Below are 16,608 nucleotides of genomic sequence, written 5' to 3'. Positions count from 1 at the left end.
AACATTAGAATTCCAATTTTAACTTCTGGATTAGTGTAGGAATGAGAGCACTGCAATAATTAATAAAATATTTGTAGCTATGTAAGTTCAAGCCATTCAGACAAAGATTGGGCAGTCTTTATGTGCTAGCTCTGTTTTAGCAGACAACATTTAGTCTGCTCCTGATTTACCAACACGTCTTCCTACAAAAATCCCATCAGAATACTTCTGAAAAAATTATCAGAAGCTCATGCTGCAAGTAACAGTGAATCAAAAAAAGAATAATATAAACTGAGAAAAACTACAAATGATGGCACAAAACAAACTAAAATTGTTCAATTATAATCAATAATCTCCTGTGGATTGTAACTTTAGAGTATTATATAGAATCAATCAACAGCCTACCTGTGCTGTTCCCTCAGCAGGTCGCTTGTTTGCCGCAGTATCTGTTAGTGGCCTGCTCGTCTGGTTTTCTGAGGGGTAAGAAATTGTTCATTTGCAGTATCTACTCAGTACTAATTATTGCTACCCACTAGCTATATTTGAAGGCAATATTCAAAACTGTTTGACACTGAACATTCAATATGTGACATATTTTACATTTAGCCCCGGTTTTCAATTATAAGTATTCAAGTTTGATTAATGTGTTCCTTTCCTTCTAAGTTTGACAGTATATTAAAAGTCTTTTATGAGCAATTTCCTTGACTGAGAACAAAGTATAACTCCAACCTCTCCTCCCTCTGTACACATATTGATAAGCTATTCAACTAAAAATTAATACAATTGTTAAATATTTCTGTACAAAAAAAGACCTGACTGAAAAAAGGATGGTTTAAAAAGACTGCAAAGTATATAACTGAGGCAGGGAGACTGAGTACCTTTAGTAGCTCAGCCAAACATTAAACTAGCAATTTAAGAAGCTGCTTTAATATTTGATGCAAATATATAAATTCAAATTCTGTTCTCATTCTTTTTCATTTTAACGAGAGCTTATCAGCAACAGTGCTGGCCCAAACCAGCGTTTCAATTGTGGTGAGAAAACTAACAGGGTATAAAGTAAATCTATGGAAACCGCATAAAATGAGACATTCTTTGGACACATAGGTCCTCCCTTTTGTCACTGTATCTCACCAGTCACAACCCTTTTTATGTTGTCTTAAATCACTTCTATTTGCTTTAGAGCTAAGAGTCAATATAAAATATAAAATAACTCTACGGAGCACGTATTTTAGCACGGGTAACTTAGATACGGGAAAATGAAATGAAACTAGTTCTGATGTCAAGTTCTGCTTGAGTTTCTTCTAATTTATATTGTGCCAATGAGGCACTTGCTATAACTCCAACACTTACAAATCCTAAAGACCTCTTATAAAAGAAATTCAAGGTATGTAAAATCAGAAGTGCAGACAACCATCAGGGCAGGACCAAAGACTGAGAAAAAGTACTTAAAAGTAATTAATCTAATTATTGTTATTTGAACATTTATTGTATTTAGAGACTTTATTTAAATACTGTAAGTGTACTCCTTTGGAACTAGGTTCATATTCAGTTAGTTTTTTCTACTATTTTGTTTACTTTTAAGTGTTGTGAAAATTAAGTTACAATTATACTTTCCTTTCAGTATGCCTTTACTAAGAAAGATAGCTCATATTATTCTGAGAGGCTGTGTTAAAATTAAACACCAAGTTCTTAATGACAGGAGTTTGACTTCATGCTAGGAATTATATAAAACAAATTCTAAATAAAACAAAGCTTACAAAGCCACACTGCTAACTCCAAGGGGAGTTTATTTTCAACAATGTCTCAAACAGATCTGCTGTAGAGATTATTTTGATCTTGAAAATTTCAACAGAAATGCAATCTAGAACTATCTCTGTAAAACACATTAAGAAACAATTTTCCACAGAGTGCAGATTTACGTTTCTCTGTGACCACTATCTTCCTTTGCCAGTGTCAACATTCAAGCATAACTTACCAGTCTTGGGTGCTGCAATGGTTGGTGGTTCAGTAGGAGCTGTACTACTACATGCAGGGAGAGGAATCTTCATCTGTAGGGGCGCTCGACTGGCAGTCGCATTATAAAGTCCTGGAGTACCCACTGTGGGCAAAGAAGTCCTTGTGGTCTGGGTAACAGGATGTGTAGTAGGAACAGCCTGTACTGTCAACGTTGTGCCTATTGACCCAGCACTGGCTGTAGAGTTCCTTAGAATACCAGGACTGGGCACATGTGGGATGTTATTTGGTTTAGTTGTGTTAGTTGATGCCAAAGACACTGTAGTTTTGGTAAGGCTACCAACTGTAGACGAGTTTTGTACAGATATAAATTCAACGTTGCCTGACGGCTGGTTAGAGACCAAAGTCCCTGTGTGGCCTTGCAGAAGCGGAGTCTGGGATGACACTGCCACAGGTACATGCAGGATTACAGGCAAAGACTGCAATGAGACAGACACTGACTGAGTGCTGCCAGTGGGCACTTGGTTAGTGCCTACAACTGTAGCCGTGTTAGCTGTGGGAAGCACTGCTGTTGTCAAAGAGCTGGTGGAGGACACTGGAGTCTGAAGCTTAGGATGTCCACTGACAACTGCTGGAGAAGCAGCAAGGCTGGAAGCAGGCACTACACACAAAAAAATAAATAAAAAAATTAAGCACTTGAATCAAGTGGGAAGTTTCACTGCAACACAACAAATGGAAGCAATTTATGATGAGGGCAGCGAGTCACTGGAACTGTTTGTCCAGAGTGACAGTGAATGCTCTATCATTTTAAGTGTTCAGCGTCAGGCTGCCCAGGGTTTTGGGCAACTTGATCTTGTGAAAGATGGCCTGGCCCATGGTGGCAGGGTTGGACTAGATGATCTTTAAAGGCTCCTTCCAACCCAAATACCTCTATGAAAAGGGTAGTGTATAATTACTTCTTTTTGCAAATAAAGGCTATAGGTACTATTTTTCTGTTGTACATTCTCATGTTCAGTGGTCTAGTTAAAGATACAGTCAATACTGCATTTCTGTTTATAAGAAACGTCAGAAAAAAGATATATAAAGAATTATGACGCAGGCTTGAAGAAAGCTCCAAGATTTAACTGTTGAAAACATAAAATACAGCATTTTAAACACCCATTACAGAAATAGCAGAGCAACTGGTGTTTCACAAAACACAAGAAAAGAAAAACTATGCCAGTTATGACTAATTGCCTTGTATAGGTAGGACCTTGTATCCAGCAGGTTCTACCAAAACCAAGTATTAAAGTGTCAGAGAAGATATTGACTTTTATGCAACAAAATTTTGCTATTAATTCTGAAGATCAGGAGCAAAATACACTACTGAAAGCCAGTATATGCAAACTGTAAGATAATCCTGTGGGAAAGATTCAGCATTTGGTATTAAACTGTTTTTACAACTAAGGACAGCGAGACTATAATGAATAAATTAATGGTGAGTTTGAGTCTATACTCCCTATAAAATTTTAATCTATAAATTCCATTTTTCAACATGATTCCTTTAAGGAATGTGGTTTATAATTGCTGTTTAGTTTCCCACTCAATTTCTATAGCCATTGGGTAGAGAGAAGGGTATCATCAGCATCCTATTGTGATTAAGTACAATAAGGGGCCTGAGATGTGTTTCAGTTCCTAGCAGCCAGTTTTGCTGCCATACCCAGCATGCAGTCTACTGAAGCACCTCATTTACCACAAGTTCTGCTTGGCCAATTCAACACATTTTTTTCCCACACCTGGTAAGCATACTACACAAATATAAACTGGGAATGCACTAGAGAACTAAAATTAAATTTTTTTTAGGTCAGAAAAAAAGGAGTAAAATCAGTTTTGCTCTGTTTGGTTAGTCACTTCTTTAATGGAAAGCAATAAAACTTTTAAGAAATGTGTTTATAGTCCATAGGGAGTTTCTTACCTGGATTCGCAGGGGCTTGAAAAGTTGATGGTGTGCTCTCTCCTACATTCCTCTTTGACTCCAGCATTTGCCTTACTGTGCCAGCATTTCTAAGGAACAAAGTTTGAGTTGGCATTTCTCTCAAAAAGCCACGTAAGGTGTATTTATGAACAGTACAATGGTGAAAAAATCCCCAATTTTACAGCTGTTCTTTTCTTTGAGATATTTTTTTCAAAACTCACTTTTTGCTTCTTAGGCAAATTAACTTTGGATATTTCCCAAACAAAAAGAAGTATAGAGTTATTTGTAAATTTTCAAGTCCTTGCACCAAGCTTGTCTTGCACCATGAGAATTTTCCTGTTCTTGAAAGTAAACTTCCACTATTATCTATATTTTTTTAAACACTGAAACTGATGCTAAATACCATCTAGATTTAACCAAGAATGAGTTCAATTCTGTCAATTTATGACTTCTGTAAAAGCAAATCAAATTTTACAAGTGAAGAGCAATGAAGGAAAAGCAAAACCACTTTAATTTAAAAAGGAAGGAAACACAGAGATTATCTGAAGTGTCCTGTTGTACATTTTAACACGGTCCCAGCCATGTGCTTTGCTTACCGATATGTGGCATTGTTTACATTTGCAGTCTCGGGTGCTGCTTTCCCTGGAGATACAGGCGCATTTGCCACATTCTACACAGAATGAGAGAGAGAGGCCGTAACAGAACAACTCTAAGTCAGCTTGCAAACTTATGCTTTCATTCTATTTCATATCCATTCACTGCTGTGCGGGATATTCATTTTCTGAAGTCAACACTGCAGGAGAATTTGACATCTTTTACAAGTACACAAAATCTCCTTGGTCCTACTGCCTCCCTCTCCTGTATCCTCTCTTTCCTCTTCCCTTTCTCATCCCCCAGAATCAATAGTGGGATGCACTTTTATTTACACAGTACTCTTCATACTGAAGTAAATTAGATTCAGTTATATACAGTTTAAGGTGTTTTCACACTAAAAACAGCTAAAGAAGCTTCTGTATAATTCAGAATTATGTAACAGATGTTAAGACTTCTTTAACCAAACCAGCCAAACCCCATTTGTCAATGCCATTGAATAAACAAGTCACATCTTTCTGCATATAAATTTTCTTTATTTTCCAACGCAAGGTTTAGACTAACTCAGAAAAATCCCCTAGACCCCAACAAATCTAGTTCTTACTTCTTGTCTCTTCTTCAAGTCCTCCTTGGCTGCTCCAACCCGCTTTGTCAATCTTGCAATTTTAGCCTAAATAGGAAGAAGATGAAAACAAACAAAACCATTAACCCCCAAGAACCATGAAAGAAATTTTATAAACTAAAAGATCTATAACTAAGGCATCAAGTCAAAGGCTATTTTCATATCAGGGAAATTATTCTTCCTTGAAATACAGTACAACTATGTTATTTTCAACTATATTATAGCAGAAAGACAAATGTATGTATCACAATCAAGGTATCTCAGAGATAAGTTTCATTATTTTCCTTCCTATTCACAACTGCACAAATTGAATCCATCGGGCATGCTCACCATAAAACGACATAAATGAAAGCCTTATATGATGTTATTAATTTGACACTCTAGTTGATGGCTAAAGACACTGGTAAAGAAGTGTATTGAAAGCATCTTAGAAAGCATTTAAAAGGTCAACATAAAATGTCTGTGGCAACAAGAGGAAAGAGTTGTACAGAGGGAACTTATCTGGCAAACTCCATATCTCTTTTAATGAAGAAACTAAAATGGCCTTATTTTTCAAATTTGTTACAAGATAAACTTCCAATTGTCTTGTCAGTTCAAAATTCTTTTTTTTGATGTTCTTCATGTCACCACTAGTAGATGTTTTCTAGTCACCACTACATACATGTTTTCTACAAAAAATGCAGGAAAGCATGCTGCATTCGACACTAACTATTTGCCTCCTTGCTAGAACATCAACTATTTACACTCTGGGGAAACATCTGATGTAGGGTGTTTGAAGTCCAGTGCTACTGTCCTCTCCTTTCTGAATGTTCCAATTTTTAAGCAAATTTCCAGCTTCATAAAGACCTTAGATATTTTCATACTTGGCATTTTTTTGAAAAATGTTTAAATGGAAGAGAAGAGTGGAAAAGCAGACTACTAACAGCTAATGAATCAGTTTGCCACGTGGAAGATACCCTTTGGGGTTTCTGTATGATTAATTGGTTGCTTCCCGCCTTCTGAGTAGGAATTTACAACTCAAAAAGGAACATTAGTATTTGCTGCTCCCCCCACCACCACCTCCCCTTGCAGAGTCAAAATGGTTTCCCTACTGGCAACTGTAAGAACCTTACTACTAAACACTGACGAAGTTATTTTTGAATTTGATCCTAGTATGGAGTTGAACACACAAACACTCACCTGCATTTCAGTAAGCACAGTTTTATGCCTCTTGTTGCATTCTACTTTCTCCATTCGGGTTTTCAAGTCTGCCAGAGTTTTGTCAAATACCGCACACTGTAAAGTGGTAAGTTTTTCTTCTAACAGTCTCTGGATAATCTGCAAAATTGTTATATAAAAAATGCAACAATTCAATCCCAAATTTGGGGGACCACCTATAAAAACTATTCTCAACTCTTAACAAATATCATGCTATAAACAGAACAATGACAACTGTTGTGCCCTGCCAATCAAATAAATCTACAGTCAGCAACAAGCATGTGGTTGCACAGCTAAGTTTTGACATAATGTGAAAACACAAATGATTTGCCACAAATTTCCCTGCAGTATAATAAGGGCATAAAATCCTACTATATATAAAAAGAACCGTAACAACAGAAGGTATTCTTTTAAAGTGCAGTGCTTACACAAGTTAATTGTTCTTCTAACTTTCCTATTTTTGAGAGGAACACTGGCATTCAAAGAACAGAAACTTAAGACATTCAACAAAAACTTTTTTCTGAGATATATTTTCTCCTAGCAAAAATTCAGTGCTGCCTTTCTTGCAGAAGCTAAAAACATAAGAAGAAAAGACTGTTTTTCACAAAGTTTACTTGATTAAAGTTATTATTTTATGTTTGTCTCCCTTCTATGCCTAGTGCTGGGTAAAAAGTTTTCATAGGAAATAAAAATACATAAGCCACTAATGTAATTCAGTTTTTGCCATCCTAAATGAATGAAGTCACAACATATGCTAGCTAATGAACTAACAGAAGAACAGCACATTTTTTTTTTCTTCAAGACCATAGGTTCCTTATACAGCAATTGTGCAATCAGGCTATTAACAGCTCTACAAAAATCTGCAAAATGCCAGGTGGATTACACTCTTCTTTGGAGACTGCCTTTTTTAAAAAGCTAGGCACAGAATAAAGTGCATCACATATAAATCATCATGGTGAAATACATCCTTTACTTACTAACATTTTCAGTCTAGAGTCACATGAGACTTTAAGTATTTTCTAAATTTCAAATATAACTCCTGCAGCATAGTTTTCAAAAGGTATTTGGTCTCTTCCTAAAAGGAGGGCTATGTAGAGCTTCGTATAAATTAAGCACCTTTGTTATTTGAATTACATCCAATGTACAACCACAAAAACCAGAAAATGTCTAGGGACACAGTGTGTGCAGAAGAACTGCTAATTCAAAGATGGTAACACAAGTGACAGGTGTGTGTATATGGTCTTTGCTTTACACCTCTATCTACCTTTTGCAATTTTAGGTCAACATCCTTTCTGGCTGTAATTTTGACTTGGAGTTCTGCTTCATAATCTTCTCCCATGTACCGACGATGTTTAGAATGAACACAGTCCATGTCCTCAGATTTGGAACGCTTTCTCTTTGATGCTTCACCTGGAACAATTAGATAAAACTGCTCATGAGGAACTCCTGAAAAAACAGATATCTTCAGAAGGCCATGATTACTGTGAAGTTGTTCTCAGTTCAAACTTTTTCATGCTAACCCAGTAGGAATGCCTTTGGAAACACATGCTTGATGACATCAAAGTACAAAACCAGTCCTTCTGGTATCTGTACATTACTGCTCTGCCAGTGAGCTCTCCTTTGTGATTCACCCAGTCACTGCCCCAAATGCAAAATGGTTCTAGTACCACCACTCCTCTCTCCAGAACCTCCCTCCAGTTCTTCCTGCTCCTATCAGCACCATCCTATAATGAAACATGGCTTCTGAGAAGAAAACCTTCTGAAAAACGAATCCTTTTCTCAGAATTCCAGCCAAATAAAACTACATCTCATTTAACTATGCCAGCAATTAACTGTATTTACCTTTAACTCTTAACTCCAACACCTGACAAACACCATTCAATTTTTTTTTTCACTTCTTGGTTGATGGAATGTAAAAATCTAACAAAAGAACAGGCTCAAAACAGAACCAGATTATAAAAGTCCTTTTCAATAACAGTAATGAAGCACAGAAGAACTAAAGAGACCTCATTCACTCCTCCAGCTCCTGGCACTGTGTCTAGAAGGCTCTCGAGGACAAGAGGGACATCTGCTTTTAAATAATCTTCAGACTATGCAACAAGGACCCAGGGAACTACAGGATTATCAGCTTTACCTCAGTCCCTGGGAACATGATGGAGCAAGTAAATCTAGACAGAAATCATCTCAATGTCTATCAAGAAAGTGGTGATGGGGAACAGAATGGATTTATCAAGGGGAAATCAGGCATCATCAGCCTGATAGCCTTCTACAGTGAGACCACTGGCTTGGTGGATGAGAGGAGAGCATCTTTAATAATGCTTCTGACACCCAAATCATCCTCAAATTCTTGATGTATAGCCTAGATAATTGTACTGGCTCAACTGCTGGGCTCCAGGAGCTGTGATTATTGGCACCTAGTCCAGCTGGAGCTCAGTAAGGCACACCAGCAGATGCTACTGGTACCAACACCAACATCTTCATTCATGACCTAGATAATGGGGTAAGAAGACATCTGCAGCAACTTGCAGATGATACAAAACTGGAAGGAGTGATTTGTACACTCCTAAGCGGTTATGCTGGCATTTGGAATCACAATAACAAACTGGAGAAATGGGCAAACAAGAACCTCATGAAGTTTAAGAAAAGGAGATGCCCAAGTGCTACACTTGCATAGCAATAAAACCATGCATTAGGACAGGCTGGGAATTCACTGGCTGGTAACACCTTTTCAGGAAAGGCCCTGGTGGTCTCCACATACATGAAGTTGAACATGGGACAGCAATGTGCCCTGCTGGCAAAGAAGGCAACAATATTCTTGGTTGCCTGAGAAGGAGTACTGACAGCAGTTTGATGGAGGTACTTACTCCCCTCTAACCAGGGAATGTAAGCCTAAAACTTGAGTCTTTTGTCCAGTTCTGGGTTTCTAAATACAAAAAAATATGTGAGCATGCTGGAGAGAGTGCAGTGTAGAGTCACCAAGATGTTTTAGAGATAGAAGCATTCATCAAGAGCTGAAATTTTTCAAGTGGAGAAGGTCAATGGGGGAGATTTTATCATGTGTATAAATTACCTGACAGCTGGAGAATGAACAGAGCAAGACTCTTAGTGAGTAGCAGTGACAGGACAAGAAAAATGGATGTAAATTGAAATATAGGAATTTCCACTCAAACATTTAAAAGCTTTTTTACTGTGAGGGTGGTCAAGCACTGCAATCAGAACACAGGAAATTTGTGGAATCTTCACCTGTGGAAATACTCAAAACCTGTCATGATATAGTTCTGGGCAAACTGCTTTCTAGTTGACCTGGTTTTTAACAGGGGCATTAGACTAGATAATCATCAAAGGTCCCTTCCAAACCTAATGATTCTGTGCTTCTGAAACATACAACACAGTGAAACACAATGGTTTTAACATTACATACTTTTCTCTATTTGTTTCTCTTCTTCTTTGTGTGGCTCTTCTCCTTCTTTATCTTCACATTCCTTTTTTCTCTCCTCCTCCACCTCTTCTATAAACACAAGAAAAAAATCCACATGACACTTTCTCAGATCTACAAAAGTCTTGTAACAGTCCTATTTTGACTAATGAATTAAGAAAATATATGGAAAAAAAACATGTGAGGGAAGGCAAGAGAAATAAGTATGACAAAGAGGGACTGCAGATATGAAAAAAAATAAGGGAATAGCCTCAAAACGAAAATTTGAACTATCATGCAACACATTAAGACTCACTTTTGAATTTGCTTAGCATTTTAACTAGAATTACTGAACTGTAATTATGCGGGAAGCATGTTTCAGTTACCTCTGAAACAAAATTATGCATTTTTAATGCAGCTGAAGTTCTCAACAAATTATTTTAGCTTACTTTTCCACTTAGGGACAAAGCATAAAAATTTCAGTAACAAAATACTAACATACTAATGTGTTTCTCTATTTACAGTTGGCAACTTCAACCATAATCTTAATGGTAGGAAAGGCTTAGATTTAGGTTAACAAATATGAATTTTAATTTGAATTTTCTTCTTTGTGATACTTTGTGATACAAAGTATCACAATTTAGGACTAGCCATTTAAAAATACTGTTTAGGAAATGCTTAAAAGAAGAAAAATCTGAAGCCACCAAACACACAAAGATAATAATGGTAGCATTTGCTGAAAAATTTTGTATGTTCCATGAGCTTCCAATATGTGTTTCATACATATGTGAATGAAACAAGCTTCCATTATGTGATTCTGTGCTTGTAAGATAAAACACAAAACTATTGCTTTTAAGATTACAGTAAAATCTATCCAGAATATAAGAGAGTAAGTGAGCACTGTGATGCACATCTTTATCTATACATTTCTTCATTTTCCTATATTCGTTTTGTTATTACAGCAGAGTTTACTAGCTTCTCAAAGGAAAGTTCTGGTTGCAAAGGTATCCTTGATGCTCTCTTAGCATTAAGTCTCCCTTCTATTATGAAGAACATTTAAATGATTTAAAACAAGTTACCTAATAAATCATAAAAAGAAAGGAGTCAAAACCCAATAACCTGGCAATATGGTATTTTAATTTTTCTTATTAATGTAAAAAATAATATTCGTAATACAAATTCTTCAATCCCAACCTGATTTACTTTTAAGGTAATAAATTAGCTTAATGCCTATGCCACCTGCTTTTTAAGACTTATAAATAAGCTTTGTGTATTTAATTGCTCTGAATAAAATAGGACTTGTTTACTTGTGAATCTAAAGGAGAATTGCTAAGCTCAAGACAACTTTTCCCACAATGCAGAGATTTTAATATTCAGCTGAAAGACACAAATATTCCATGGAAAGATACACATACCTAGAATGTCTTTAAAACATGTTACAAGCTTCAAAGCTAAGGTCTTATTTTTCAAAATACTTTATATATAGATATATTTTTTTTTTTCAAAAAACTTCAATATAGAGGACAAGTAATTGAAGGCCCTTTCCTTACTAACTTCCATTACTATGAACAAATCTAAGTCACTTAACTAAAAGTGGTTTCAACATGATGTACAGCTGAACTCTCTAGTTAAGGAGAAGATTTCACAGCTGGCTATCAGCTTAGTTTTCACTGTTAAGCTATGATCTCATTATCCTGATGCTAGAAAAGCATAAGGAATGCATGCAGCCTTGTCAGCCTCCTATGAGCTTGGTGTATCATAATGAAGTTTTTCTGTTTCCTAATTTATTGCAATAAGTTTTCACTTGATTTCTTCAGCTGCCATTTTATCAAGGTTTCCTCAAAAACACCTACCATAATCCTGAAATATTTTTATTAAGTGGTGAGTCAGTTCTACCTTCTGACCAAGTTACGAATTTTGCACTCATGTGCACCACTTTGTAGACAACCACTATGAATTTCTCCTGCCACGTTTGTTTCTCAGTCAATCAGCACCATAAAATTCTTCTCCAGTTCTTCTTATCAGCAAACTGACATCACTAGTTACCATTCATTTCAGACAATTTATTAATTCTGTCATACAGCACAGTCTCTGGAACTCTGAATTTATTTTTTATTCTTCAGCTGATTATTTCCTCCAGGAGGACTTTCCATTTTACTATTTCATTTCCAAAATTTCTTGGTAAGAAATCACTTGTGCTTGGATATCCAAGGGAGTTCACATCAGGGCTTCCCTGTCACATGCTTGTTTGCTTACACAAAAAGGTCCAAGGTTTTCTGATGTATGATCTTTCATGACAAAAATCTGTGACTCCACTTGGGAAAGACATCCCATTAATCTGTCCATTTAAATAAAGTCTTCTAGTACCATTTTTTCACTGTTGTTTAGCCATGTTGGTTTTTATCTGGACTTATTGAAATCTTGCTTCTTAACGAGGAGTTTGCACCCGTTTCTCCAATATAGCATCTTGAAATTATCTCCATATGGTCTCCTTTTAATTTTTTTTTTTTTTTAATTTTCCCAGAGTCTTTCCAAAAGTTACTCTTTATAAGGTAACTCTAACTGTTTTCTCATACAACTGTTTCCTGCCTATGCAACCTCTCTGCTATTATCTTTGCTGCTGGTCAAGGCAGAACATAATTTATTTCATTTCATGAACAGTCTCAGTTACAGCCACACAACTCTAAGAGTCAAACTGTTATTAGCCAAGAAATAAAACAACTAGTCAAAAGAATTTGTCTTGTCACCAAAATTTAGAATTTTAAAAATCTATTGCTGGATACATTAATTTTAAACTTCTGCAAACTGTAGTCCAGTATTTAATATCCACTTCAGTCTTTTAGCTCCATAGTATATTCCCCTGTGACCCCAGATGTTTTCTCACTGGGTAAGATGAAAAAAGTAAACTTAATGGCTTCAAAGAGAGAACTCAAACTGAAGTGAGAACAAAGAGAACCAATTTATTTGTACTGTTTATTTCATAAAAGGGAATCGTAACACTACAATTTTGACACAACTACACGCAACCTTCTTTCCCCCTGCTTCTCCCACCTCCAATAGTTTCTGGAAGACTTTATATGCACAACAGTGGTATCACTTTCTCAATCTCACTGACAACAACTAATGCCTACCTTAGCAGGAACTATGGAACCTACCTTATCTCCATTTAACTAGCATTATTTAAAGGTAAATACCAGAAAAGGAGGAGTCTAAAACAGGGCTGAAGAGCCATTCTTATCTCTGTTTCTCTAGCTGTTTTAGAGACTGAAGACTTAGAATGCCACAGTCTGATCATTAGTAAAACAAGATTTGAGAAACTACAGTCACTAACTTCCCAGAGACTAAAACCTGAATCTTATTTAAGCTGTGAAATTTCTATCCAGTCAGCCATATTTAAACACACTCGGGTTAATACGGTCATAATTTAATAAAAGCTATACAGGGGCGGGGGTGGGAGGGTGGGGAGAAGAAGAGGGGGAGGAAAAAACCCCAAGAAAATAATTCCAACTCCAAGATAATCTGAAATGTTTTTCTTAATTACAAGAACATGGTCAACTTATTTGTAAATTGTTAGTTTGTTTTCTTTTCAGAAGTGCAATAGTATAACAAAGACTGTCCATTGTCAAAAAGAAAAAAAAGCTTACACAACCGTATTAAACAGTACACTACAAAGGACATGCATGGAGTTTAACTTAGAAAAATGTTCTGCTAACTACATGAAGAGATTCCACACTTAACATTTCAAAGCATCAATCAGTTACCATAGTCACAGAAAACTTAGATAAAAACCACTGAGTTAAATGAATAAAAGCTATATGATATAAAAACAATACATGACATGCATTTTTCATTAACTTTTTTTTTCCCCACTGACAGACAGTATTGGAAAAGTTAAAAGAGAAGATGAGGCACACCTGGCTTATATGTGTATTTTCCTTATAATTTATTTGCATGCTAAAGAAAGCTGAAATACTTTCTTCTCTGTGAAAGCAGTAAATGAATGCAGTTCCTCTTCTCTCAAATCCTTCTGTTCCCTCTCTGACAATTACTTATCTTTCCTCTTTTTCCACCCACTACCTCACCCAAGTTGGCACACAAATTTAAAGACTATGAAAAAACCCAAAGCAAACCAACAAGAAAACAAACAAATCCTAAAACCAAAATCCAAAACAAATTTTAAAAAATTAAAATTAAAAAAATAAATCAAAACAACCCAAATCTGGAAGATGACCATTTTTTGGTACAAAGTTTTTTTTTTCCTGTGCCTCAAATACCATCCTTGAAAACTAAGACTACATAACATTACTGGTGGGTAAGGTTGCCTTTTTGATTTAGAAACCTGACACAAGTGTGTCATTCTAAGAAATGAACATCCCAAACTTAAATTGAAACTAATGATTTTAAAAATTCTTACCTGGAAGACTTGACTTGTTTGGCAATATCCCTTCAGCAAGTTCCTCCTTCTCATCACAGGGATCATCTTCATCAGACAGTACTAAGAAAGCCTCTTTTGGCAGACATTCATTGCTTTCCTGCTTGGATGGTGAACCCAAACAATTGTCTATTTTATCTTCTAAATCTGGGACTGTGTCATCCACTGGAAGCAGAGAACTTTTAGAAAAACAGCTCAGATCATCTTCAGCAGGGGCTAGTTTTTCCAGAATTGGAATAATGTCATCTGTTTCCATACAGTCCGTATTGTCCAAGGTGCTTTCACTTGGCTCATCTATTGTCTTCGAAACAGTGGTTTCTGGTCCTGCACTGCCTTCTTGTTTTTCCTGGTCAGCTTCCATACTGCTAGAGATGGCTGCTTCTCCAACAACCTCTTCAACAGTTACTTCTTCAGTCCTCTTTTCCTCACCCGTTTCAGATGAACTGGAATTAACAGGTAAGTAATTTGTTTCTCCCTTCTGTTCAGAAGAGTCATTAATATCACAGACTGGTTTATTTTCACCTTCCAATGGGATATCATTCTTTCTTTGGTCCACTTGATCTTTTCTGTTATTTTCTTCATGGAAGTTATCTTTACTGCTACCAACTCCATTTTCAGCCTCACATTTTGCTGCAATGTCAGTGTCTTTAGCTTGTTCAGTAGTAACATTTTCTGAGGATGGCATTAGAGGTTTGGATTCTATGTCATTGACTATGTTTCCTGCCCTACTTTCAGGGCTTTTGGTCTCACTAATTTCATCACAAGCTGCTCTTCCTTCTTCAGAGTTAACACACAAGTCAACCATGCCATTAATTTCTTTCTTGACTTCTGCACAATCTGTATTGCTTAAAAGGGAATTCATGTCAGAATCTCCATTCTCGTGCTTTCCATTTAACAGCTTCACTTCAGTTGTCTTCAACAGCTCCTCTTTAACCTTATAGACAGCTTCAAGTTGTTGCCGATCACTTACTCTCATTGTTTTTCGTGCTTTGAAGACTTTTTTCTGAGGTTCCTCTGTGCTATCCATTTTAGCCCTTAAAAAAATTCAGAAAGAACTGTGAAGATAAAACTTTATCATTGTCATATTACATTGCTACTAAGAAAGACTGCAACGTTTAGCACATTTTAAAGTAAACCAGTTGAAATGGTACTGACAAAAACAAAGAAACACCTGTCAACACTTGAATTTTATCTGACTTCCCAAAAAGTGAATCCAAGTTTCTCTATATGCTGCACAAACACATTTATGCAAAGGTCACAGAGGTCACACTAAGACATCATGCAGTAATATTCTAACTACACATTTCATTCAGACCACTTGTCTCATACTATTCTACTTTAAATATATATTATACTAAGATAAGAGCCAGAAGCCTCTCTTCTCATCTTAAGGTAAAAATAAATGTAAACTGATGGATCAAGACTATTTCCATCCTTCTAAATAGATTTAATTTCATAAATTACAACCAGAATTATCAACTGGGGTAAATGACAAGATTTTTATATCAAATCACTTTTAAGAAAACTTCATTATGTACAAAGAATTTCTCTATGTATCACTAAGATACTTTTTTCTGCATAAATACAATAGACTTTCATCCTCTACTTTCATCTATACAATGGTTAAATGAATTTGGATTTTTATACCACTTTCATTCAGTTTTCAGTAATATTTTGCAAAGACTATTTGTGGCCATAAAAACTACAGGAATTGGAGCACCTTGTAGAAAAACTCCCTCTTTCAAAGAAAACTGGTGGGTTTGCCCTCAACAGCTATAGTCATTCCAAGCATCCACACAAGTATTAAGAAAAATATAAATGTTTATAAAAAGTGTAAGAAAAATGGTAAAAAATCTATTTTATCAAATCAAAACATGAAGTTAAATCCAGCAGTATCTAGGAAGCTATAATGATTTTGTTGAAATACAACAAAATCTGAATTCATCTGTTTCCATTAAACAAAACAAATCCATAGGGATTTTTAAAAGATATTTTTTCCCCATGTGGTCTTGCTTAATGGTCTCATTTTAAAGGATCACATAAGATAATATTCAGAAACAGAAGGCAGCTAAGAAAGTTCCTATATCCTCAATGTAACCCAACAACTAAGATCTTGAATCAGCTGGTGCTAACCAAATTAGGTCTGCTGAAGCTACAAACCACCATAAAGTTACTTCCACCAAGTATATGGCTTCATTACGTTTCTCAAAAACATGCAAAAATTATATTAAAAGTAATTAAGAGAAAAATCATCAGGCAATTATCTCAATATGACTTTTTTGCCCACAAGGACCAGATAGGCAAGTGTTTATAACACTGACACAGCAGAATTATTAGGAAAAGAATGCACTTTAAATACTAACTATGATTCGTTTTGTGTGAGCTCCCAATTAATTTTCATTTACAGAACTAAGAAATGAATAAATATATTGCAAAGAATAAATATATTGCATTTTGTCTATTCA

At 35.8% G+C, this 16,608-nt stretch overlaps 1 protein-coding gene across 11 annotated transcripts in view; it reads right to left on the bottom strand.

Annotated features, from left to right (window-relative positions):
- Positions 1 to 16,608, bottom strand: part of LOC121342415 (activating transcription factor 7 interacting protein) — a 75,948-nt gene that overhangs the window by 26,081 nt on the left and 33,259 nt on the right. For 10 of the 11 annotated variants that reach the window (XM_041416823.1, XM_041416821.1, XM_041416829.1 and 7 more), the window contains 9 exons: positions 14,126 to 15,177; positions 9,718 to 9,804; positions 7,561 to 7,706; positions 6,279 to 6,416; positions 5,082 to 5,147; positions 4,483 to 4,556; positions 3,887 to 3,975; positions 1,955 to 2,593; positions 385 to 452 (listed from right to left, as the gene is read on the bottom strand). In XM_041416823.1, the coding sequence (XP_041272757.1) occupies positions 385 to 452; positions 1,955 to 2,593; positions 3,887 to 3,975; positions 4,483 to 4,556; positions 5,082 to 5,147; positions 6,279 to 6,416; positions 7,561 to 7,706; positions 9,718 to 9,804; positions 14,126 to 15,170 (2,352 nt within the window). In that variant the 5' untranslated portion in view covers positions 15,171 to 15,177. The remainder of the gene's footprint in view (positions 1 to 384; positions 453 to 1,954; positions 2,594 to 3,886; positions 3,976 to 4,482; positions 4,557 to 5,081; positions 5,148 to 6,278; positions 6,417 to 7,560; positions 7,707 to 9,717; positions 9,805 to 14,125; positions 15,178 to 16,608) is intronic. The other variant, XM_041416832.1, reaches the window with a different exon arrangement.

This window comes from Onychostruthus taczanowskii, unplaced genomic scaffold, assembly GCF_017590055.1.
Source record: "Onychostruthus taczanowskii isolate IOZ18803 unplaced genomic scaffold, ASM1759005v1 scaffold53, whole genome shotgun sequence".
In the NCBI taxonomy this organism is placed as follows: Eukaryota; Metazoa; Chordata; class Aves; order Passeriformes; family Passeridae; genus Onychostruthus; species Onychostruthus taczanowskii.
The sequence above is the reverse complement of the archived record's forward strand: the minus strand, read 5'-3'. Positions and strand labels throughout refer to the sequence as shown.